The sequence below is a fragment of the Pollachius pollachius genome (genome assembly GCF_949987615.1).
Source record: "Pollachius pollachius genome assembly, chromosome: 19".
Taxonomy (NCBI): Eukaryota; Metazoa; Chordata; class Actinopteri; order Gadiformes; family Gadidae; genus Pollachius; species Pollachius pollachius.
In genome coordinates, this window is record NC_136952.1 from 20,097,892 (window position 1) to 20,124,072 (window position 26,181).

The 26,181-nt window shown below is 42.5% G+C and overlaps 1 protein-coding gene across 1 annotated transcript in view; it reads left to right on the forward strand.

Annotated features, from left to right (window-relative positions):
* The first annotated feature begins 868 nt into the window (after nt 1-868).
* mtr (5-methyltetrahydrofolate-homocysteine methyltransferase) overlaps nt 869-26,181 on the forward strand; it is a 46,037-nt gene continuing 20,724 nt past the window's right edge. Inside the window, exons 1-21 of the mRNA XM_079756369.1 lie at nt 869-975; nt 2,190-2,401; nt 5,220-5,309; nt 5,537-5,606; nt 7,009-7,101; nt 7,188-7,294; nt 8,418-8,477; nt 8,868-8,962; nt 10,694-10,794; nt 12,226-12,287; nt 12,430-12,497; nt 12,970-13,049; nt 14,030-14,142; nt 14,239-14,379; nt 17,424-17,609; nt 21,697-21,876; nt 21,987-22,103; nt 22,470-22,610; nt 22,756-22,845; nt 24,129-24,281; nt 25,555-25,662. Coding sequence (XP_079612495.1) covers nt 939-975; nt 2,190-2,401; nt 5,220-5,309; nt 5,537-5,606; nt 7,009-7,101; nt 7,188-7,294; nt 8,418-8,477; nt 8,868-8,962; nt 10,694-10,794; nt 12,226-12,287; nt 12,430-12,497; nt 12,970-13,049; nt 14,030-14,142; nt 14,239-14,379; nt 17,424-17,609; nt 21,697-21,876; nt 21,987-22,103; nt 22,470-22,610; nt 22,756-22,845; nt 24,129-24,281; nt 25,555-25,662 — 2,304 coding nt within the window. The 5' untranslated portion in view covers nt 869-938. The remainder of the gene's footprint in view (nt 976-2,189; nt 2,402-5,219; nt 5,310-5,536; nt 5,607-7,008; nt 7,102-7,187; nt 7,295-8,417; nt 8,478-8,867; nt 8,963-10,693; nt 10,795-12,225; nt 12,288-12,429; nt 12,498-12,969; nt 13,050-14,029; nt 14,143-14,238; nt 14,380-17,423; nt 17,610-21,696; nt 21,877-21,986; nt 22,104-22,469; nt 22,611-22,755; nt 22,846-24,128; nt 24,282-25,554; nt 25,663-26,181) is intronic.

The window sequence follows — 26,181 nt, forward strand, 5'->3', positions numbered from 1 at the left end:
GAGTTTCAGAGATGGCTAGAATATGAATTTTGTCGTTACCAAAGTTAACAATGTCTTGAATTTGTTTCTTAAGCTACATATGTTCACAAGCTATTTTTAGCCCTTTCTTGGAAAGTGTTGACATCAACATAGTGAAGGAAGTTAATATTTTAGGAATTAATATACAGTCCAGAGCGTGTGCGTGTGCCCGCCAGAAATTACGATCCCGTAAATCCTTTTAGTTGAAAAGAGCCTCCGTAAACTCTTTGGGGCCCCCGTCCGAATATAGTAAGCAGCGGCCTTGCTCCTCGCCTCGGATCGCCCTGTACAGTTCTTAAAGATCTCCTATTATGCTACTTTTCTGGTCTTAATTTCTTATCAATGACCTATAGAGCAACCTGACACGAATCACAGCACAAAAAACTATGTCGATTTTCAGGAAACTCTTCCTCTCATCTGGTCGCTTTCAGCATTCTTTGTCAACGCTCGGCTTCGTCCTTCTCCGCCCCCTCGCCCCCCTCCTGCCAACCCCACTCCGTTGTGATTGGTTACCTTCCGGAAGAGCATGTTGCAGCATTACCATACATGGAAAATCCGGATTGTTCTACGTAGATAAATCCCGGAAATTTGAACAAGTGAATCGCGACCGGTAGCGCTTTGCACAGCCATCCCAGACGGTCAGCAGGGAACACGTCTAAATGCATGTACGTCATTATTTGACACTTTAGTATGGTTAAACATGACTATAAATCATTATAACAACGTTTACAGGTCATAAAAGTCGAAAAAGCATAATAGGTGCTCTTTAACGTTCCGAGTTGGGCTTGAACGCGTCAATTAAAAAACACCGCGCATGCGCCCTCCCCTCACTTATTCCTCCGCTACAATGTGCATGTACTGACGAAATCAATCGGAAATATTTTTAGTTTGTGGTAAAGGATCAGTGAAATTGTGCAACCATGACTCCAACGATTCCCGATCTCTCAGCAGAAACCGGTAAAGAACCATAAACGATGCATGACTACTGTAAGAGGACTGAACTATCAAACCACAGTCTCTGGCTGCTGGCTCAGAAAGTTTGGGCTCCACTGCCATGTGCAACATTGTGTACTCATACTTTGTACAGTATATAATTACTTATACTCTACTTACAGATGAGGGGGAACGCTGGGCCTTGAGAGTGGCCAAGCGTCCTATTTTATGAGTTAATGTGTTCATGTGTTAATATGTTCATGTTAATGAACGGAATATGATCATAAATATCGCTATTCATAAGTATCATGAGCCTCCTGGATCTGAACATCTGGGGACGTGACGTCAGACATGCAAGACAGTCGCTGATGTAACACATGTTTTCGAGGATCCTTGATTGTCAATATACATTTTAAAATATATATATTTTAATGAAGGGACTGTGCGGTGACTTCCACATGATGACATATATCTTAATGAGTAAGTCAGTCGGTGAACAACCCTGTTTTAGTTTTGCCAGACTACATATCAACATCATATAACATCAATCAAGATGTCTGAGTACATTATTTAGGTAATCGTTTATTGTTTGCCTGTACGAGTACTATTTTACTTGGGAACACCTTTGCCACCCTGTTGTTTAAAGGGATGATTCAATTGCTTTTACCTCAAGATTATTCAGTAAAATCCTTCAATGTTGATGTGATGGACACAAGACCTATGAATGAAAGGTTCTTATGGGCAGTTCAACATGAGAGGATTTAATAAGCACACTATGTTGCAGGAGTAGAGTGAACTTTTAATTTATGCCACAACCTTTTAAAGCTAGGGAAGACGATTTGGAGAAACCAGTCAGAGTAAGATAGATTCTGAAACTATTCCACCTCCCTTTACCCTCCCAGCTTTAAAGATGCTTCAAACGAAATGTTTAAATTGCCAAACAACAGTATCATGCAAGTAGTCCTATTAACCCTAGTAGATGGAGTGAGGTGCCAATCAAACCACTTGTTCATGACTTAATTTAAATTTTTATTTTAATGTTTCATAAACATTGCAGTGTCGTCAGGTTGAATGATTTTGCCACAATACGTATGCTAAAAAGCAATTTTAACAAAAAATATACTGTGAATACTGTGATCATTTGGCAGTCAATGTCAACGTTTATCCACTTGTTTAAAATGTGGGTCGAGAGGAATGCTGAAAAAGGAATCTTCTCATTCAAATATCTTTCTTAACAGAATGTAGATGCCCACTGGAAATGGAACTTCAAATGGTGCTGCAGGAAAGGATAATGGTCCTGGATGGCGGCATGGGAACAATGATTCAACAGCTGAACCTGAAGGAAGAAGATTTCCGGGGGATGGAATTCAAAGACCATCCTTGCTCTCTGAAAGGAAACAACGATATGCTGAGCGTCACAAAGCCAGATGCTATCTACCAAATACACAAGGTACACACATAGCCTGAGTTATCTGCCAAATACACAAGGTACACAGCCTGAGTTATGTACCAAATACACAAGGTACACACACAGCCTGAGTTCTCTACCAAATACACAAGGTACACAGCCTGAGTTATCTGCCAAATACACAAGGTACACAGCCTGAGTTATGTACCAAATACTCAAGGTACACACATAGCCTGAGTTATCTGCCAAATACACAAGGTACACACACTGCCAAATACACATAAAATTTACCTCATAATAGAGCCATAAGATAAACCTATCTAATAATTGGGATATCTCTTGAAATCAGGAGTGTCATTTCTATCGTTGAACCGTGTGGAATACCTGAAAAGGGGAATATTGAGTAAGGCAGCAACAGCTTGAAGAGATGTATTCAGATGTAATAAGTAGTCGCATGAGTAGTAGTAAAAAAGAAGTGCCCTCATTCTTTATCAGTCACGATAAGCAAAATAGAAGCAAGCTCAGCTTCCAGTAATACCTTAATTAAAGTCTGCATTGAGGTGTGGAGTTTATCTGAAATAGTGTTCTCTGGGAGTAGATTTTCAAATAAGAACCTCCAAACGAAGCAATTTGGATGGTACTGCAAACACGAGTTTCTGCTTACCTTTTGTCATAACGGCTAAAAGGTTTCACACTTGGGTTACATTGAGAAGTACTGAACTGTTACATGTTTATGCATTAATATAAATTAGGTTGTGGGACGTTCTCCTATATTTGCAAATCAAATCCCGAACAACCATCTTTTAAGTCTAACCTCTCGTTAACCTTGTGAAATAACCATCCTACAAGCTCAATCCTGTCACAACTTGCCACGGTATACATTTGTGTCTGAACCACCAGAGATTTGGACCAATCAGCCTCCTATTAAGACTTAAGGGCTGATAATGATTCCACGTTCACGCAACGCAATGACCACGCAGTCGCTTCAACGTAGTCCTGAACCTTTATGGTTCTGCGTGGTAAAGAGAGAACAAATAGTTGGTCTTTGTCTTTGCATGCTATTACTTTACAATTGGTCTGCTATTAGAAGTTTTGATTATGGTATGGTATGGATTCTAGCAACTTGAAAGCTGAATACGACATCAAACAATGTGCAACAAAAACAGAAGATAGGCTGCTAGTTGGTCATTGTTGTCCATTCTGGTCATTACATTCAAAGTCTATGATGACCGAATACAAAACGTCTCCACTTTTACCGATTACTAGTGAGTAAAAAAAAAGTTTACGGCTATGAAGGCAGAAGTTACATGTTTTCCCTTCGTTTTTTTACATACAAAGCATATTGCCGAAAATGATGTAGTGAGCGGACCAATCACTGCCCTTGTGGCTGCGTCGCCTCGACGTAAGGTTACAATTTATGAGAGGGGCGCGTCCGGCCCTTTGGGTGGACGCAAGGAGGGTCCGCAAGGACGTAAGGGGTCCGTAGCCCCCGTGCGATGCGCCAACTGCCTCCTCAGGTAACACTGGGTCTGGAGATAAGAAAAAGTGTGGAAATAGCCATAGGTTCAATCCCTATAATAAAAACAAAAAACTGTTATTGATCCAAGTTTTAAAATGGCGGATTCTCCAATCCGCCATTTTCTGTATGCACATAATCTGTATGCACTTTGATTTTCTTCAATATAGACACTAGGCTTTTCCATCATATACAGTAGGCTATAATATCCTATATTTTTAAATAGTATATGCAATAGTTAGGCTGTGCACGCCTTTTAAGGAATAACCTAACCTGGTAGTCCAAACAAATACCACAAAACAACATGAATACTTGTTGCAAAAAGTTATATAGAAATACTTTCTGATGTCTTGTGGATGTCCAACATATAAGGAAGCTTAGCAGTAGATAATATAGGCTGCTAGGGATGAGTCAGGAACATCTGTTCACTTTGATTTTCATGGGCATCAGCGGGCGCAGACCAGAACCCCTGGTGATCCCGTCTTGAGTGACATGTGCCAGATCGCTGTGACAAGCAGCGAGAATATCCATGAATATCCAAATCTAGAAAAACGACTTTCAAATGACATAAAGTGCTATTGAGATGTGTGGGTGTTCTACGACACCAGCACATTAGCTCCCTACTGCTTTACATTTCACTTTAATTCGTTCATGTCGGGATGCTCCTGGCGGGCAGTCAGTATAGTAAAAACCTGTCGAATGTGTGGGAGCTCCACCTACCCCACCTTTTGCGACTGCAAAAGCTTTATTTGCAGTATGTGCAGTATATCCTGCTTCAAACGTTGCCAAAAAACATATCGCATATCGACAAATGTTTCGGTTTTTTAGCCGGAAGCAGCAAACCCCTGGTGTGTTTCATACAATTTCTCAGTTCTTTTTTGTTTCTCTGTTTTTTTGTCAGAAATGTCTATAAAAAAACGTATTTTGGGTTTTAGTGACAGTAAAGGGCTGATTATGGTCCCACGTTCACGCATCGCAAGGGGGTTACGTTCCCCTTACGTCCTTGCCCAAAAATTGTAACCTTCCGTCGAGGCGACGCAGCAGCAAGGGCTGTGATTGGTCCGCTTACTAAGATCCGACGCAGAGCCATAAAGGTTCAGGACTGCGTCGAAGCGTCTGCGTGGTCATTGCGCTGCGGGAACGTGGGACCATAATCAGCCCTTAAGCGTTTGGACTACTCGTCATAGGGTCAACATTTCCGTAGCGTTGAAGAATGGTTCAGTCTTTCTTTTATACATGAATACATTGTTTAGGATACGTTAATGAAAAAGGGGATATAATAGTCAAGATGAAATTGCATACACAGGCAAAACTTTCTCTTCTCACCTTTGCATTTCTCTGCAGGAGTATCTTCTAGCCGGTGCAGACATCATCGAGACCAACACATTCAGCAGCACCAGCATCGCCCAGGCAGACTACCAGCTCAGTCATTTGGTCTGTATTCCATCTTCACGCACATCTTGAGGCTGGGTTGATTGTTTCTATATTGTGTCTTATTTGTAAATCGATTCACAGCCACCACAGATCACTTGGCCAGCTCCACCATTGTCTCTTTTAACTATAATCTCTTTGCATCACAGACGACATGGTGTTAACTTTTTGCAGCTGGTCAAATGAATATTGTTATGTTCAAATGTTCATTTAATCGTTCTGTTTTTCAGGCATACCGCCTCAATAAGTCATCTGCAGAACTTGCAAAACGAGCAGCCAGTGATGTCACCAAGCAAACAGGTATCTGCTAGGAGTGGTTCAGGACTATAAAAGAGCTAGCCTTGTGAAGCCAGCCTGGACCCGCTGCACACAACCTCCACGATAATGAACCACTTAACTTAGCAGGTTTTTCTTTAATGAAAATAGCAGCGCTATAACATTTGCTGATGTTTACTTTGAAAATATGACACAAGGGCAAACTTCCCTTTTTCTAGTTACACTGTTTAGTTGTTTTTGTCATCAAAGTTGTGTTTGGTCCCATAAAACTATCATAAACGGGTTATCTAAATAGGCTTTGTGCCACACAGTGTTTACACACAGGTTTTGACATGCAGTAGGTCAATCGGTTTTGGTCCGATCCTTCTGTTTGACATCTTGTGGCTGTATGGTAGGTTGGTGTCTTTCAATTGAAATAATAATTGATCCCAATCGATTTCCTTCTATTCCTTTCCACTGATGTAATAGGCTATTTTCCCTCATGGCTACGGAGCCAAGCGGCTGATCATTTACCTCCCTTACGGCAGGGGAATCTATTGATGGCTTAAGAAAGAGCAAACTACACCCGAAATGGAGGAGCCGGGGGAATTCAGCTCCACCTCATGAAGTCTGTCAAGACTACGTTTACTAGCTGATCAGATTTATATTCCACATAATTTAGTGTTAATTACTTATTTTAATGGATCCTATTCAGACCAATGCAACATTTCCTTTTCACTGCACACTTAATGAGTTAAGTGTGGATTGGTAGCGATGGTGGAAACCTTGGTCTGAATCCTACTCTCCATAGTCCCAGTGTGGAGTCAGCGAGCATCAGACCGCCTCGAGGCAGGGGCTGTTCTCCTCAGCCAAGCCCTCTCTGGTCTATAACATGATAATGATAAAGTGCATGGTGTTTCGTAGGCCTGCACGATTCGGGGAAAAATTAGAATCACGATTTTTTTAGCTTGAATGTAATTTTAATTGCAAACATGAACCATGTCCAAAAAAAAAATGGAAGTACCAAACATAGTTTTTTGGCACCTCTAGCACGTTGCGTTTCATATGGCCCTTTATAACTGATTAAAGTGCAGTATCAGAAAAGTAATGATTGATTTAGTTTGTACATATAGCAGCACATTGTCTTTAATTGCTGGCCTTTTAAAACTACTGAAGCAACTCCACACACCTGTAAATTAAGGCTTACAAAAAAAAAATCGAAGTAATTTAATACTTAAATCCACACAGGGGCGAATTGAGATCGCACATTTTGTAACGATTTATCGTGCAGGCCTAGTGTGGCGGGTTGAAGCGATGCCAAGATGTTTGACCAAGATAAACAGATGCAGAATAACATAAAAAGCCAATATCTGACACCGGAGGAAGAGATTGGCGGTTCCTTGTGACATGTTGTGATTGGTTGTACCTGCTTTCGTTATGTCCTCAGGAAGAAAGCGTTATGTGGCCGGAGCCGTCGGTCCAACCAATAAAACCCTCTCTGTGTCGCCGTCGGTAGAAAGACCTGACCTCAGAAATACTAGTGAGCCATTCAAAATAAATAAATAAATAATGCATGCAGTCTTCTATCCTAGTAAAGTGTGTAAGATCCAGTGCTTATCTCCCCAGCTTTCGATGAACTGGTAGAAGCCTACTCGGAGCAGGTCAGGGGTCTGTTGGATGGAGGGGTTGACATCCTGCTGGTGGAAACCATCTTCGACACAGCTAATGCCAAGGTGTGATCCCCTGCCATTGGTTAGAACTATGTCTACGGCCTTCTCTTCTCTTTGATATGTTTCTCCGTTTCCAGATTCAACACTGAGGACATATAAATACAAATATAATGCTACGTATTGTTATGTGCTTTGATAGACAGATCTTTGTTTAAAGGTAGAATATGTTGACTGAAATAAATCTTAAAATACCCAGGATATGTCAGAGAATAAGCAAACATGCCAAGTCGAAATACTGGCTGCACCGTCAACAATGCTTTCATACTGTCAACAATGACCGTATGTCCTCATTTGAAATCTCCATTCTCAGTCAGAACAAATCAGTATTCTCAGATTACACAGTTTCATTTGAGTCATGTGTTGACTCCATACAGACACTGATACAACTAACGCTATTGCTTCAATACATAGCACTGAATCATAACGGAAGTTCAATATGGAAATGTTTCAAACTTTTCTTAATAAGTCTTAAAATGGGTCTTGAATACCCCTGCCTTAGAATGAGCCTTTATGTCTACCAATGGAGCGTGTCCTTCCACCTACCCTGCTGGCCTGCCATGTTTCTACAGTAGCCCAGAGCAGACAAACAGCTCTTCTTGTGAGCTATGAGCTTTAGTTTTACAGACTATTTAACTAAACACAATTTATAAATCAAAACATAAATTGGAAGGGGGAGGTGAGAAGGGGTATTCAGTTTGTTGCAATCTGCAACATCACCGCTAGATACCACTAAATCCTACATACTGCACCTTAAACCTTTTCTTGAGGTACTTCATTCGTGATTTAAATGTATGCTTCTGTTCTTTGTCATGCTGGAATACCCAACCTCCCTTCATATTCAACGTCTGGCCCTTCCAACATCAACCTGTAGAATTACTTGATTCTCCCTTCCACCTGGGCGAGATTTGGCAAAGCAATGGGACTGGATACTGATTGATGAGGTTTAGATGCTTGTACCATATGGAGCTTATGTTTAGCTGTGTTAATAAATGGAGCACGGGCAAAAACTAAGGCAAGTTGGGCAGCCTTCAGTCAGCCATTCAGTTTGAAATACTAGCCTGTCTTGAGAAAAAAAATGATCTTGTGCGTTGACATTAACATATTCATGTTTTCCATCTCTTCCCAGGCGGCTTTGTTTGCCATCGACCTACTATGTGGAAAGACCTACGCACCAACACCTCTTTTTGTACGTTTGAATCAAATGATTTATTATAAATTCTGTCATCTAGACCAGGGTTCTCAACCATACACACCCAGTTCTCCCCAAACTCAGAAAGAGTTTAAGATATTGATATTGACAGAGCTGTGATGTTCACTATATTAGTCATCATCCTCAAACATGTCCCTCTCTCTTTTTCTGTATTCTCAATCAACTTGGAGCCCTGTTCATTTAATTAAAAAATGTGGAAAAAAATGTTAAGATCGATTATTTAGAAATAATTTAAATGAATTGTATTGTCTGACTGGACCCCAAAAGACCCTCTTAAAACAATAACAGAATTATCGTATAGGAAGAGTATGTTCTGATATATATATATCGTCTAGCCCTAATGTATCTATATATTATTAACTCTAGATTTCCGGGACGGTTGTGGACAGGAGTGGCCGCACATTGTCGGGACAGACGGGTGAGGCCTTTGTGGTCAGCGTGTCTCACACCAAACCACTCTGGTGAGTTCCTCTGGACCTGCTGCTGTGAACGTGTCACATGTTAACATGTTAACATGTTAGCATGTTAACGTGTGACATGTTAACATGTTAACGTGTGACATGTTAACATGTTAATTCCCAGACAAGCTTTGTTACCTTGACTTTCTGACTGGAGTCAATTTGTCTGCTAGTGAAATTCTACTCCTTTTTGATATTTATTCGCTTTCTCAATGACTTCTCCAGGGGAGGTTGACTGAGCAAAGCTACAACAATACGATTGTAATTTACACCAAATAAAAACAATCCACATAAAATATGTTATTTTTTTACAAAGTCTCAGGCTAAGGTGCTGTAATTGAAGAGCTGTTATTTGAGTGTAATTATTTCACAATCAGCAAGCTATCTGTAGGGTGAGTGAAATGGGAGGGGTCTTACTCAGTACGCACCCAGCTCCTCTCTGACCTATCAAGGCCTCTTCGCCCTGATTGGCCAGAGGAATCCATCTTGCCTGTCAACCACAGGAAAGGCAACTGTAGCTTTTTTTTTGGATGTTTTGTATTTAACCTACCTTTAACCTTTCAGGCTCTAATATGTGTGCCTTTTCAATATTGTCGTTGGGCGACTATGACAAGTTAATAGGATTAATAAATTATAAATAATTGTTTTGAGGACCGAATATTGTGGAGTTCAAAATCTCAGAATTCAAAGACAATGCTTGTCAGCATGTGTAAAATGGAAGGAAGCAGCGCTCATTTGAGTCTAATTTAACCAGGTTTTCTACTGCTTTGTGGGTAGTAATAATGTTAATATTACCAATGTTGCTAGTTTAATTCACTCAAAGGGCAAGCAGCTTGTACCAATGACAGAGAGGGGAAAACCTTGCTTCAAAACCTATTAGGAGATGGAGAAAGGTTTCCTTTGAGGCATGCAGGGTGTAACCATTTTGAAGTGTTATCTGAAATGAGACTATACAAATCTGGTTCAATATATAAGTTGTATACATTTTTCAATTTTCAGTTGAAAACACACTTTAACATTACTGAAAAACAGGCCTTAACAAAATTAAAATCCTTAACAAAGCATCACCTTCTCTGTTACCGCCTTGTTGCGTCGTTCTGTTTTGAGCGTTTGGTAGCTGCTACAAAGTTTCCTGTATGGGAACGCACGCCGAGGGGAACTCAATGAGCAGGCGTAGCCAAAACACTGAGCCTCTTCCCAAGACGGCCCTCAGTCGGATCGCGCCTCATGTGAGCGATGCACCATAAGTATAGGGGTGATCAGACACTTAAAGAAATTAGCCGCAACGAAGACACAATGTCTGATCAGAGATGATCGGCCACCTGGTTTTCATTTCGAAATACATGTTCCCAAAGTCTTTAACTTTCACCCGTACCCTTATCCCGATATAGAGAACACTATACGGTACGTTTAGAGGTCAAGTAAGGCAGGTTTAGGGCTTATTGGAAGACTGCCATCTGTCTGATTGTAACGTTGGAGCAAACAAGTCAACACACCAACCCTCTTCTGATTCAAAAGGTTGGGTGTTCTTTAGTATAAAATGGGCACTGCAGGGTCTTATTTGTATAATAAAATATATGACCGGGGTTTTAATGATTTACAGAAGTGTATATTAGTGTTGAATAAATATTTTAATTTTAATTTTTTTCTGTTGCCTTTTGTATGCATTTTGAATTGCAATATGAGAAAGAGGTATGTGAGTGATGATTGTGCTGTTCTTTCCCTTTTGTCCAGTATTGGTCTTAATTGTGCGTTGGGGGCAACAGAGATGCGGCCTTTCATCGAGGCCATTGGGAAAAGCACCACTGCCTTCATAATCACCTACCCAAACGCAGGTAGACAGATTCACCTGTGTCGTCATGTTTCTGAGGTCTGAGGGGTCAGGGGTCGGAGGGATCAGAGGTCTGAGGGTCTGAAGGGTCTGAGGGTGGTGGTAGAGGTGGATTCAGGGATTGGTACAGTTTGTACTTGACATTTTAAATAAGCTGGGAACCTGGTTTATAAAGTCTTTCACAAGAGACTAGGGATAGTGTTTACTTGGAGACTCTCCCTGAGGTAAGCAGATAATGTGCTGAGGTGACTGTGGACTGGCGGGTTGTTGAAATGATGGATCAGTGGTCCAGGGATTGGGTAGGTTTGGTCAGTGAGTGTTCACCGCCCGAAAAGGAAAGCCAGCTCAAAGTCATATCTCTACACTATCTCAAAGTCAGCATGAGAAACCACTGTCCCTCGACTTAAGCCTCTACTAACTTAACTAACTTTCTAAACTTGCTAACTTTCTGTCAAAATCATTGAGAGAGTTTGACAGAACTCTGTCAATGATGAGCTCTTTCAGTCAAAGTCATCCCTTAAAGTCTGTCTTAACGAAGATGTGTGCGCCTTTGGGCACAACTAATGTACGGCAGATTTTGTGACACTACCTGGGAGAGACGTCTATCCTTCTGGGCAGAATCTCTTCTAAGGTTTCAAAGAGTGTAGGGTCAAACTTACCGACTTTCTCCAGAAGGGAAAGCTCAGGGAGGACCAAGAGCTTGAAGAGCGCAAGGGGTCAAGACAATGGATACTTCTGACATTTGAATTTTCATTGCGATTTTATTATTTGGGGAGAGCATTTTCTCTTACGTCTTCATCTGATGGGGCCAGATAACTCCATGCAGCCTTTTGTTCATTTATTAGTAGCTGGATTAACTTCCACAACACCTATTCACCTTTTCCAGATGTCCCCAGATAATAAAGAATCTTGTCAGACATCTCAGGTACTAAACTATATCAAATATAAGGCAAATAAAGGATTTGATTCAACATTTATTGTCACCTTATTCACTCAAAGGACTTGGCCGGTTTATTAGGAACCCAGGGTTAATTGTTGACATGCCTGAGATGTTTGTAGAGGTATAGATCAGCTGTGGTTTTGGTTCATCTCACGTACCCTCTCTGTATAGACGCAAAGTCTACACCGCAATGGCAGTTGGCCATCACTAGACTAGACTTTTATTCCGAACAAGGGTTATAGCTGTATCTTCGTTTTGTCCAACCCAGGTATGTCATACAAACTGCCATGGCTGGGTAGCTGTGTCCAATAGAGCCAACAATCTCACAAATCCACAATTTTCCATTCTGTGTTTACCTGACACTTCCCCACTGAGGCAGCCCATGGCAACTGCTGGGTTGAAGAAATACAAAATCCAGTTGTATCCAAAATTCCCCTAGGTCAGGAACTAAAGCATCAGGATGTTCTCTGGGTAATGATCTGTCTTCTTGTGTAGGCCTTCCCAATACCTTCGGGGGCTACGATGAGACCCCTGAAGTCACCGCCTCACATTTAAAGGTGTGTGTGTGTGTGTGTGTGTGTGTGTGTGTGTGTGTGTGTGTGTGTGTGTGTGTGTGTGTGTGTGTGTGTGTGTGTGTGTGTGTGTGTGTGTGTGTAAAATGTTTGACTGTATATCTTCCGTCTCCCCACTCTGCTGTAGGACTTTGCAGTCTCTGGCCTGGTGAACATCGTTGGAGGCTGTTGTGGAACAACCCCAGAACACATCAGGTCACTCCTCTTTGTATTATGATGCCTATGTACCAATATTCTGACCCTAGAAGGTTGACAGCCCGATGTTACCCCTGATCGTCTCTAATGTCTTTTCAGGGATGTGTTCAGAAACATGAGGTCCCTCTAGCCAGTTGGCTGGTTAATCTTTGTGCTCTCCCCTGTTGTCGTCATAAACATCCACATGTTGGGAAATCTGACGGGCACCGTGACCTCTCTGACTGTAGTCCTGCGTTTGGGCTGGTTAGCGACAGCAATCTTTTCCCAGTTGGTGAGGGCTGTAAAGGTGTTGTTTTCCCAGGTGTATCAGTACAGTACTGTCCACGCTTCTTTAATTTAGTTGTCGTTCTTCCTATAGAAGCAGAAACAACCTTGAATGTTGTTGTTTCTGCAGACACTCTCGCTCTACAGCGATTACACAATACCTGTCTTTTGCCAATTCTAATTGTCTTTGTGATCCTCTTCTCTGTAGGGCCATAGCTAAAGCTGTGGAGCACTGCAAGCCCAGACTGCCACCTCATAACATACCTGAAGACTACCTGCTGCTCGCAGGTAGTGTGTGTGTGTGTGTGTGTGTGTGTGTGTGTGTGTGTGTGTGTGTGTGTGTGTGTGTGTGTGTGTGTGTGTGTGTGTGTGTGTGTGACCCCTTCCCTTCTGGCAAAATCTATTGTCTTATATCTTGAATTTAAAATGTATTGTATTTCCGTTTATGTCATTATGTACACACATCAACCCATGCTAACAACCTCATCCACATCACTCTCTGTTGTTAGCCCTACCAGTCAGCTATAGCTTGTAGTTAGCCGACCACATCACTCTCTGTTGTTAGCCCTACCAGTAAGCTATAGCTTGTAGTTAGCCGACCCCACCACTTTCTGTTGTTAGCCCTACCAGTAAGCTATAGCTTGTAGTTAGCCGACCACATCACTCTGTTGTTAGCCCTACCAGTAAGCTATAGCTTGTAGTTAGCCGACCACATCACTCTCTGTTGTTAGCCCTACCAGTAAGCTATAGGTTGTAGTTAGCCGACCACATCACTCTCTGTTGTTAGCCCTACCAGTAAGCTATAGCTTGTAGTTAGCCGACTTCACCACTTTCTGTTGTTAGCCCTAACAGTAAGCTATAGCTTGTAGTTAGCCGACCACATCACTCTCTGTTGTTAGCCCTAACAGTAAGCTATAGCTTGTAGTTAGCCGACCACATCACTCTCTGTTGTTAGCCCTACCAGTAAGCTATAACTTGTAGTTAGCCGACCACATCACTCTTTGCAGGGGGAAACGTGTCTTACTTAGTCCTCGGTTTGGTTCAGAACGGAGAAATTGGAGAGATATTAAATGTTTTTCGCTTGCATAATTTGTGGTTATTATATTCTTACCGAAGCCAATGTCTGTGTATATGCGTGTCTTGGTTTTTAGAATCCAACCGGTCTTGATAGTTTGACATTGACCTGGGTGCCCTGGTGGTTCATCCATGGGCACAGTTTCACACAATGTACCTCTTTTTACCTGGTGTGCCTCTTGGCCCTTCTCTAGGACTGGAGCCTTTCAAGATCGGCCCCTATACCAACTTCGTCAACATCGGTGAGCGCTGCAATGTGGCCGGCTCACGCAAGTTCTCCAAGCTCATCATGGCAGGAAACTACGAGGTGAGGAAAACAGCACTGTCTTGTTTCCTTTCAAAACATTGTTTTAGGAGGAAGTACCATCTATGTAGTTCTCGTTGTCTTCTGAATCCCCTCCAGGAAGCGGTGAGCATAGCCAAGGCCCAGGTGGAAATGGGAGCACAGATTCTTGACATCAACATGGATGAAGGAATGCTCGATGGCCCCAAAGCCATGGCTCGCTTCTGCAACCTGATCGCCTCTGAACCGGACATAGCGCGAGTAAGAGTTCTCATAATGTTCTTAACAATAAATAGAACCGCAAGAGGTGATTAACGGGGTCCGAGCAAAATTAAAAGTCAAGAACACACTAATGGAAGATATATAAATATGGCATATAATTATGAAGGAGAAATGTTCCACTTAATGCAATACTGTGCCTCGGCTTTCAGGTGAGCTGCAAAGCAATGGCCGAATGTCATTTTCAGCATGCTATAATCAGGATTCAAACTCTCAACCTAAGGATCACCTGTACAAGGCATTATCCCCTTGAGCCATTAGCATTGCCATACTGTGTCTTGGCAGTCCGATTCTTGGAAACGAGCCGGAATGTTGATTGCCTGATGAATTTCAGGTGCTGTTCAATGTTGTGTTTCTTAAATGAGTGGCAATGGCAGAATGTCATGTTCAGCTTGTTCATAATGCTCTAATCGGGATTTGAACTCTCAACCTAAGGATCACCAGTACAAGGCATTAACCCGTTGAGCCACTGAAGTTCCTGAACTGCGTGAAGCCTCATTCACATGGTGAAAATGTCGATTGATAAGCACACAACATCAAGAAAACTCCAAGCACACATTTCACAAGAGAATTAAGGGCTTTCTTAAAGTAGTACAGAGCGGAAAATTTGCACTGTTAATGGTATCCACCTAATGATAGCCGTATGGTAGCTATACAATAACAAAATGGTAATATAGGCAAAATGGGTTGAGACTGTGGACGTTTGGTTTTCTATGAAATTGTGGGAAAAGTAAACATTTTTAGAGCAGAAGACCAGGGTGATAAAGATGCATCTGATTTTAGAGATTAATATGATGAAAGAATTTTGAGTCCAGGTCAATCTGGTAAGGAGAAATAAGGCTAGTTCATAATTTTTTTAAATAGCGCCAGCTTTGGGTGCAGTACAACAATTTGGGTTTATGGGTAGTGGGGGGTAGTTATTAGTTGTTTTTTTATACAATAACAAAATGGTCATATAAGAAAAATGGGCTAACTGCTCCAACTTTATTGGCCAATATTTCTCAAATGGAACTAAATCAAACTTATTCTGTTTGATGATTTTTGTGAGGCTTGGTCTAAAGATTTTATTTGGCGATTTTGGTGATTTTTTATTATTTTTGTAGCCTGTGAATTTTTTTATCATGTTTAGCTTTAATATGAAATTGTGGGAAAAGTAAAAAAAAGTAGGGCATAAGACCCAGGTTTTATAGATGCATCTGATTCTAGAGATTAATATTATGAAAGAATTTTGAGTCCAGGTCAATCTGGTGAGGAGAAATAAGCCTAATTCATGATTTTTTACAATAGCGCCAGGTCTAGTACAGAAACTACGACAACATTAAAAAGTGTTTTGTGTTTCAGTTTGTGGAGTGAGGCTGTGAAACAGACTAGGTGTGGAGCTCAAGCGATGTCCAAGCATCATCCAGTTTAAAAAGCGGTACAAACACATGGTTTTCACCAGGAAGAAGGGATTTACTTATCAGGTGTTTTCATAAATGATAAATGTTTTATATATTTGTTTATTTAATCTATTTATTTCATATTTTTTGTAAATTTGTATTATGTAAATAAGTATGTTTAGGGAGAAAGATAAGTTAGTTAGTTAATTGAGTAGTGGAGAAGGGGTAGGTTTAAATAAGCATATGCTTTATCCTACTCCTTTTTGAACATGTTCAGTTCACATTATTACTTTTGTTTTGACTATTGTTATTGTTGTTTTGATGATTCTCATTGGTTTTGCTGGTTTGTCTTTTTATTTTGCTGTAAGCAGCTTCGCTGCTCTGACCCCTAATAATATTCTTAGGGTTTATTAGGTGAGTGCTGCAGGAACTCCTCCAACAATTCTTCACCTGGAGGTTCCATACCAAGTTTAAAATATCCATCTTTGCTTGGAATCACATGTAATCTTATTTGCAGTATTATGATTTTACAAGCTCGGTGTCTGTGGTGATATCATATATGCGCTAAAAGACCTTATGGACAAAAGTTTCGCCAAAGAGTATGGAACGGAAATCTTCAAGATTGCCACCTCAAACTATAAACTGTATACTTCAAACATCCAATAGCGAATGCTCAACTCTGCTTTCCTTTTTTGCTAAAAGTAACGCAAAAGTACCAAATAATGTTGGACAAGTAAAGGCTTTTCAGCGATGTATGGTTAACAACGATCGCTCACACAGAAGACTGTTAGACCTGTTGTCAGACCTAGTTTAGTTTAGCTTTTTTTTATTTCGAACATGTTCAAGTAATACAACAAAATAAACTGACAAACCAGTAAAACCAATGAGAATAGTCAAAACAAAAGTAATAATGTGAACCGAACATGTTCGAAAAGGAGTAGGATGAAGCATATGCTTATTTAAACCTACCCCTTCTCAATTACTCAATTAACTAACTAACTTATCTTTCTCCCTAAAAATACTTACTTTAAATTTACAAAAAATAGAAAATAAATAGATTAAATAAACAAATATATAAAACATTTATCATTTATGAAATCACCTGATTATTAAATCCCTTCTTCCTCCCTGAACCTCGTGAAAACCATGTGTTTGTACCGCTTTTTAAACTGGATCATGCTTGGACATCGCTTGAGCTCCACACCTAGTCTGTTTCACAGCCTCACTCCACAAACAGAAATACAAAAACTTTTTAATGTTGTAGTAGTTTCTGTACTAGACCTGGTTTCTGTACTAGACTTAGTTATGTAGGTTTTCATCCTGGAGACATGAGATCACGCATGACATGTTGTTGTATAAACCAGTTTGAAAATGTGTTTTGCTTGCCGCGTTTTGCCAACATTCTTTATAAACTTGGTCCAGAGATCTCTGGGCAGCAAAGTACAGGAAGTCAATATTATTAAAAAAAAGCTTTTTTTGCATGACTTTTAAAAGAACAAATGCAAGCACTGGAAAATGAGCCTATGGAATTTCCAGTACCTTCAGCATTTAATAAACTCAATTTCAGGCATTGTATTCCTTACCAGCGATTGGGACCCAGTAAAATAAACAAGTTTCTCTTCATCCACCTCTGGTGTTTGTGTGTAGGTTCCACTGTGCATCGACTCGTCCAACTTCTCTGTGATCGAGGCGGGGCTGAAGTGCTGCCAGGGGAAGTGCATCGTGAACAGCATCAGTCTGAAGGAGGGCGAGGAGGAGTTTCTGAGCAGGGCAGCCACGGTGAAGCGCTACGGGGCGGCCGTCGTGGTCATGGCCTTCGACGAAGAGGGCCAGGTGAGCTGGGGGAGGCGGGGGAACTTAAAGGGGTCTTCCTGAACCACTGGGAAATGCTGATGGGCACTGTGTGGTTGTATTTTCTGTAGCGAGGAACGCAGTGAATCCGATAGCATGCAGTCACCGAAGAGCAACAATGCAGCAAGCAACATAATACCTTGTGCATTATTACAGGACATTTTGCAACTCGAACGGACAAGTTCTTAAAGATGCTGTAGTTAAGGTTTAAAGCTGCTGTCTAACAAGCTGCTGTATCTAATTTGTATTCATTCTCATTAGGAATTGTTAACAATCCCAATATAAGTTACCTCTTCAGGGCTCCAGAATAACCTTTTTCACTAGGAGCACTGTGACCCCTAACTAAACATTTTAGGGCCAGAAATGTTACTGGTACTGGCACACACCGTAAACTAACATGCCAATTAGATTTTCTCATCTTCTTCACTGTATTACTAATATTTTGATAATAGATGCAGAAATTACAATGTGCGGTTTCAAATTGAGTGTCACATTTTATTGTGATTCTCACCTATACCAACGTGTGCGCGCATGCGTTCGACGAGCACGGAAGCGACAGTTTCACGGGAGTACGCCCGCTTGTCGTGCCGCTTGACAGGACGCTGGGCCTCCTCTCTTCCCGCTGGCCTCTCCATTGAGAACGCAGGAGGCGCGACAAACGCCTCCCGTGTGAAAAGCCCTTTATGGCACATGAAGTCCTGACCGGGTTCGGGTACCCGCGAGTACCCGACGGGTGACCCGCACAATTTGGATATAACGGGTGCAAAATAATGTACTGTGTCGGACATGGGTGCGGGTCGGAAGCAGGTTTTGCGATTGCGAGCGAGACTTCTCCGGTGCTGGAGATGTTATTCAGGAGTGGAGGAATCAACTAAAACAGTGGATGATGTGCTTTTTTTTGTTACCTAAAGCACCGGGCCAAACGCCACATAGTGTGATTCCCCGGCGTTCCATCTGTCTAATTTTTCTTCAGGTGCAGGTCGGGCGTCCATATCAATTTATAGCGGGTCGGGTGCGGAATGTAATTCTTGCTACTGTCGGAACACGGGTCGGATGCGGTTTTATGTTTTGCAGGTACGGGCGGGGGCGGGTTTGCAAAATAAGACCGGTGCAGGACTCTTTGTTCCGGCACTCTAGCCGCAGGTCGGAAGAACGAGTCAATAGTTAGCGAATTGTTCAAACACACGTAGCAGGTTTTGAAATCTTTCTCCTTCTCACAGAGACGTTAACGCACGCTTGATATTTAATCTCTAGGACCCCCCCCTCCACACATTAGCCACTATAAGTGGCCATTCCCTGACCTTCTCACACTCATTGGCCTGCTACAGATTCCGGATTCGTTGACGCACCCTTTCCACGTTTAACGTGTAAAAATACATCTTTGACAATGTTGGTTCACCTAACAAAGTGTGAATGAAACGGCCCCTTTAAAGGCTCGTAAATACGGTCGCAACGAATTAAAACTCTTGCCAAACAAAGGGATGAAAACAAGGTTTATTAAATTACAAACCTCTTTTCAAACAAACATAGCATACTGAGGTCGGGAGATCCAGGAAACGAAGCATGAGAGGGAGAGACCCAGAACCAACCTGCAGTGGGCCGTAGGATTCAGTGGAGCTCCTGAACTATCCACTACGAACAAACCGGACCTCCTTCCCTGAACAACCAAGACAGCCTGCAGCTCTGAGTCGACACCAGCTGTCAACACCATGTGCTTTCTCCGCCAAGATCGTGTGACCTCTTTGAAAAACATTTTAACTTTGGCATGCTTGTCAAACCAGCCCTTCAGTCTCTTCTGAGAACTCTCAACTCAACTCTCGCGCAGCCTAAAACGGAACTCAAACTTTCTGAGCAACTTCTCCTTGAGTGGCAAAGAAAAAAGCATAACCTCAAGCTGCTATAGCACCTCAGAAAAAGCTCTAGCCTCAAGCCTCAAGAATCTTGAGCAAAGCTCATACAACCATCATTGCTGTTATCTTACCTAGTGGAATGGTGTCTCGAAACAGTTTGGCAGAACAAATGACTGTTTGAAGGAACTTATTACCTGCCTTGGTACATGGAAGCGGACCCACACTATCTGTGATTACTCACTCAGAGATGTCCCCCAATGCTGGAACAGGGTGCAACAGCACAGGAGCGATGGTCTGGTTAGGTTTTACCGGTCCTACAGGGCTGTACAAAATTCTTCTTTACCCAGGAGACGGTAGAGAGAGACAAAGGGAACGCACAGCAGGAACGTGGAACAATGAACACTTACCAAATCAAAATGGAGAGGCACTGAACCAAAGACACATTTCTGAATGGGGCCCACTCCACTGAACCACAGACAGTTTCTGAATGGGGCCAAGTCCACTGAACCACAGACAGGTTCTGAATGGGGCCCAGTCCACTGAACCACAGACAGGTTCTGAATGGGGCCAAGTCCACTGAACCACAGACAGTTTCTGAATGGGGCCCAGTCCACTGAACCACAGACAGGTTCTGAATGGGGCCCAGTCCACTGAACCACAGACAGGTTTCTGAATGGGGCCCAGTCCACTGAACCACAGACAGGTTCTGAATGGGGCCAAGTCCACTTAACCACAGACAGTTTCTGAATGGGGCCCAGTCCACTGAACCACAGACAGGTTCTGAATGGGGCCCAGTCCACTGAACCACAGACAGTTTCTGAATGGAACCCACTCCACTGAACCACAGACAGGTTTCTGAATGGGGCCCAGTCCACTGAACCACAGACAGTTTCTGAATGGGGCCCAGTCCACTGAACCACAGACAGTTTCTGAATGGGGCCCAGTCCACTGAACCACAGACAGGTTCTGGGCCACGCCACAGCAGATTAGCCTGTGCAGCGAAGTGGCAGAGAGTTTAGCTGGACAGCTGAACACCGGAGATGGCAAGGCTTTGTTGAGCTGTTAACTTCGCTCATCCCAAAAGCCAGGGATAGACCTGGCTGTTATTGTCATTAAAAGGGCTGAGGCTTTGAGTCGCCATTATGATTTATATGCAAGTAGGTAATCTTCAGTAGACACCCCAGGCTCCTACCAGACGTGTGTTGGCTTTCATATCCTATCTTTCTGTAATTGCTGTAGAAGGATCCTTCCAATGGATGTGAAGTGACCTGCCAAATCTTGCCAAATGCTATCCCCTCCTATTATTATAATTATCGTTAATTTAAAGATTTAACGATTATAAAACAAGTAAAAAGTTTGTTAAAAATAATTGGAATGTTTAAAATAGGCTTTTAAACATTCCAATCCAAGATCATCGTTGATCTTGTTAAAAAGTGACAGGTTTAATAATGAACTGAACCACGAAAGCCAAGTTCATCAATCATAAAGTTTTTAGTAACTCAGTTAACTGAAGCAAGCCTCCTAACCTTTCTTAGAATTACAAGAGGGCCAATTCTGTCTTTTATTTATGCAGTCAAATCATAGTCAGTGATATTAGAACTAACAACTAACATTAGTAAGGTGACATTAATATCTAAATGATTAATGACACAAAACTCATTCACCTCTAGAAATATCAGTTCATCGCTACATCTTCAGACTAAATCAGGCAGTGCATTGCCGTTGATACATTGATAACACCGCTGTAGTCGCTATGGGACCGCAGTAGTTAAGTGTATGGCAGAAATGCGGTTAATTGCCTCCTGGCTGCGTGCACACAGCTAACCATGTTAGTAAATGGGATCCCTCCTATAGGTGTGAAAGCAACCTAAAACTGTCGCTGTAGAACTCTGTAGCAGAGCTGCCTTTGTCAGCGGTTGCTGACGGCAGACGCACCCTGAGAATGCGTTAGAAGTTGACCCCGTCTTCCTCACTATGAGATGTTAGACGGCTCCCCTTTCGTTACTGACTCATCAGGCCATCTACCCTGATTGGATCGGGGCATACACCTGGCCTGTGCATCACGTATGAGAGGCAGGAACGGGAGAGATCTGAGAGGGACTGGTTCTTTTTGGTTTGGTTTCAAAATCTCTAGACTCTACTGAAGGCATAACGGAGGAGATGGTGCATTAGGATGTGATAATGGGACGGGGGATTTGAAATGTTCCTCTCCCTTCCAGGCCACAGACACGGAGCGTAAGATCCAGATCTGCACTCGAGCATACAACCTTCTGGTCCACAAGGTTGGGTTCGACCCCAGTGACATCATCTTCGACCCCAACATCCTCACCATCGGCACAGGAATGGAAGAACACAACACCTTTGCCATCGACTTCATCAGGGCCACCAGAGCCATTAAGGTATGCACAGGCCAACAGGAAGCTGAACGGTGTCTGATATTAAATACATACATTTACCAACTCATTCTTTCGGTGTGTGTGTGTGTGTGTGTGTATGTGTGTGTGTTTAGGAGACCTTGCCAGGTGCCAGGGTGAGCGGGGGTCTGTCTAACCTGTCCTTCTCGTTCCGGGGCATGGAGGCGATCAGGGAGGCTATGCATGGAGTCTTCTTGTACCACGCCATCAAGGTGCGTGACCGGTTCGTTAGAGTTCCCTAGCGGAAAGATACCCGGACATCCAAACCTCGGTTACGTTTTTAGATGCTTTTCTACTGAAAAGGTCAGGGCAACATGTGATTTTTATTTTGAGTTTAAAGTCTGAATTCTGAGATTAAAGACTGAATTATTATGTTGAAGTCAGTATTCTCACTTTTTTTTGTTATTTTTTCAGAACTCAGAAGAAACAATAAAATCACAAGTGTCCCTAATCCTCTTCCGTACTTTTCAACGTTTTTATTAATATAATTGATACAGCAGCATTATGATTGGTGGAGCGCTGAATTAATTAAGTAACAAAGCCCATTATGTGCAAATATCAACTACGCCCCCTGGCAGGACGGGATGGACATGGGCATCGTCAACGCCGGGAACCTGCCTGTGTACGACGACATCGACAAGGAGCTGCTGTCGCTGTGCGAGAGCCTCATCTGGAACAAAGACGCAGACGCCACCGATAAACTACTGGCATACGCACAGGTACACACACACACACACACACACACACACACACACACACACACACACACACACACACACACACACACACACACACACACACACAGGCATTAATAAAGCCCATCTCTGTATGTTGCTACTCTTACAAGTTGTTTTTCTGCTGTAGAACTATACAGCGGGAGAGAAGAAAGTCATTGCGACTGATGAGTGGAGAGACAGAACGGTGGAGGAAAGGCTGGGGTACGCGCTGGTTAAGGTATGAAGGCCACAGCTCCATCCCATCAACCTCATTCATCTGCTTATGTTGTTATTTTCTGCTTCTCCTGGCCCCACGTTCACCAAGTTGGGCATCAGGACTCTGAGAAACGAGGCAGATCTTCCTGCGTTTCCATTTCCCCGTCTCAATCACATGGACGCCAGGGGGCAGTATTGTGTTTCCAAATGAGTAATCCAGAGAGGCCGAGTCTGCTCCAATAAATCCATGTGATAAAGATCTTTCAAATTCCTTGGGATGTTCTGCTGAACATCTGTGGACCATATGTCATGGCGTTTGCGTAGGTCATCGACTGACAGAGCGTGTTCCTCTGAGTAGTGGCAGGGGGCTTTGCATACTCACGCAACGTAGGAGTGTTATTTGGGCTTTAGATGCCCTTGACTTTGTGTCCTGACCTGCGGATACATGTAGCAGGATGTATCGTCAGGTCAGGACACGAAGCAGGATGGTGAAACTCACTTGAAGGGTTTTCCCCCATCCTTCAGCACGTCTCTCTGTTGTGTGTCCTTCTGTATCTTCACCACGCCTCTGTTGTGCGTTCCTCTGTATCTTCAGCACGTCTCTCTGTTGTGTGTTCCTCTGTATCTTCAGCACGTCTCTCTGTTGTGTGTTCCTCTGTATCTTCACCACGCCTCTGTTGTGTGTTCCTCTGTATCTTCACCACGCCTCTCTGTTGTGTGTTCCTCTGTATCTTCAGCACGTCTCTCTGTTGTGTGTTCCTCTGTATCTTCACCACGTCTCTCTGTTGTGTGTTCCTCTGTATCTTCAGCACGTCTCTCTGTTGTGTGTTCCTCTGTATCTTCACCACGTCTCTGTTGTGTGTTCCTCTGTATCTTCAGCACGTCTCTCTGTTGTGTGTTCCTCTGTATCTTCAGCACGTCTCTCTGTTGTGTGTTCCTCTGTATCTTCAGCACGTCTCTCTGTTGTGTGTTCCTCTGTATCTTCACCACGTCTCTCTGTTGTGTGTTCTTCTGTATCTTCACCACGCCTCTGTTGTGTGTTCCTCTGTATCTTCACCACGTCTCTCTGTTGTGTGTTCCTCTGTATCTTCACCACGTCTCTCTGTTGTGTGTCCTTCTGTATCTTCACCACGCCTCTGTTGTGCGTTCCTCTGTATCTTCAGCACGTCTCTCTGTTGTGTGTTCCTCTGTATCTTCACCACGTCTCTCTGTTGTGTGTTCTTCTGTATCTTCACCACGCCTCTGTTGTGTGTTCCTCTGTATCTTCACCACGTCTCTCTGTTGTGTGTTCCTCTGGGCATGTAGGGCATAGAGAAGTATGTGGTGGAAGACACAGAGAAGTGCTTGGCCCAAGCGCTCCGGTACACACGTCCGCTTCACGTCATTGAGGGGCCGTTGATGGATGGCATGAAGGTCGTGGGGGACCTGTTCGGCAGTGGGAAGATGTTTCTCCCACAGGTAGGTCATACAGATGCATCTCAATCGTAAGAATATTGTCAAGTTAACGAATTTCAATAATTCAATTTAAAAAGTCATACACATGTATTGTATAGATTCCTTCCATCAAAAGTGAAATATTTCAAGTCTTTGTTTGTATTAATCTTGATGAAACCCAAAATTCAGTATCTCAGAAAATTTTAATATTGTGAAAAGTGCAACATTGTAGACTCAAGATGTCACACTCAAACCAGCTAAGTACCTCAAAATACCAGCAAAGGTTTCCTGAGTCTTCTTTAATAGTCTCTCCAGGAGGATAGTTTTAATAGTGGACTTTAATAGTCCAGTTCAGGAGGATTCAAAATCATGGGAAAGACTAAGGACTTGACCGGTTTGTGTGTGTGTGTTTTACCTGTAGTGGTAAGTTTGTATTTGCTTCTGTAAAGTGAGGATTATTACCCTTCAGAGCATTTCCATATTACAGGCAGGCAATATATACTGTATTTTGTCTTTATAACGAGTGAAAAGTGACTCTTTTTTTTCCTGTTTGGTGCAGTAACACTCTACTGTAATAAAAGAGCTATGATTTAAACAAGCATTTTCAGGTGTAGTGCCTTAAAAGGAATGATTGTAAGCAAAAGCCCAATGAAGTGTGTGTAGAAGTACCCGAATATTCACACGTTCTCCGCACGTTAACTTCCCTATCTAGTTCCTTGCTACCAGAGCCTTTTCAGAACTTAAAATCTATATTCCATAGATACAGCTACAGGTTTTATGAGGTGAGTCGCAGAGGAATCTTCTAGATAGGCCCAGGTTGTTCACATTGTTCTGATGATGCTTGGGTCATAACAGTGATCTTCATTCAAACCATACCAAAGACCCTGGAGGGGTTGGAGGTTCAGGCGACACTCGAGCAGATGAAGATGTTGATTCACAAATGAGCTGTCCTACTAAAATAAATATTAGCAATATATATTGCAAAATAATATATCAACTATTATCTTTGATCAAACCACTAAGCCATGTTAAAGCTATCCGTTTAAATGTTATTTTGACATTCAATTTCAGAGTTCCTTGTTTTTACCAAGTGTGATTTTTAGGCTGTGTGTGCTGAACATGTCTCGATGGTTTAAAGGTTTTTGCACATTCCTCAGATGATTCTGATTCTGATTCTGATTGGTTGTAGAACTGCAGTACATTGTTTCATATTTGGTTGATTGGTTATCACCGATTTTACGGTTGGCATCTTATCAGCATCTGTTATTTTCCTCCATGTTGTTTTTCATTCCTGTAGGTGATTAAGTCAGCTCGTGTGATGAAGAAGGCTGTGAGCTACCTCATCCCCTTGATGGAGAAGGAGCGCCAGGAGAAGATGGCGTCTTCAGGGGCAACAGAAGAGACGGTGGGTTCCAGGGGCTCACGTGTGTCTCCGTAATCCTGTGGCCCTCGGCCCAGGTCTGCTGGCATGCCACTTGGAAGCATGCTAGTCACTTTGCACAACCCACTGCGTGCAATTAGAGGACTGTGGGATGTGTTACTTGTCCAAGTGTAAAAAAAACTGTTGGTAGCTGCAGATGTTGAAATGGCTGAAATAAAATGCTTTGAGTACTAGACCAATCTAATGGTATAATAATGTCCCCGAAACATAATTTAGACCCGGGTTCTTAATAATAATAATAATCATTTAATTGAAATAGCGCTTTTCATGTCCCCAAAGCGCTTGACAGTGAAGGGGGGACCTCATTAATCAGTGTGTAGCCCCCACTGGGTGCTGCACGGCAGAACGCTCACCACACACTGCGCCAGAACGCTCACCACACACCAGCTTGAGGTGGAGAGTGAGGGAATTAAGGAATCAGCCAATTATACAGGAGGATGATTAGGGTTCTTGCGGTGGAAACGCACTTTGGTATTAGTAATT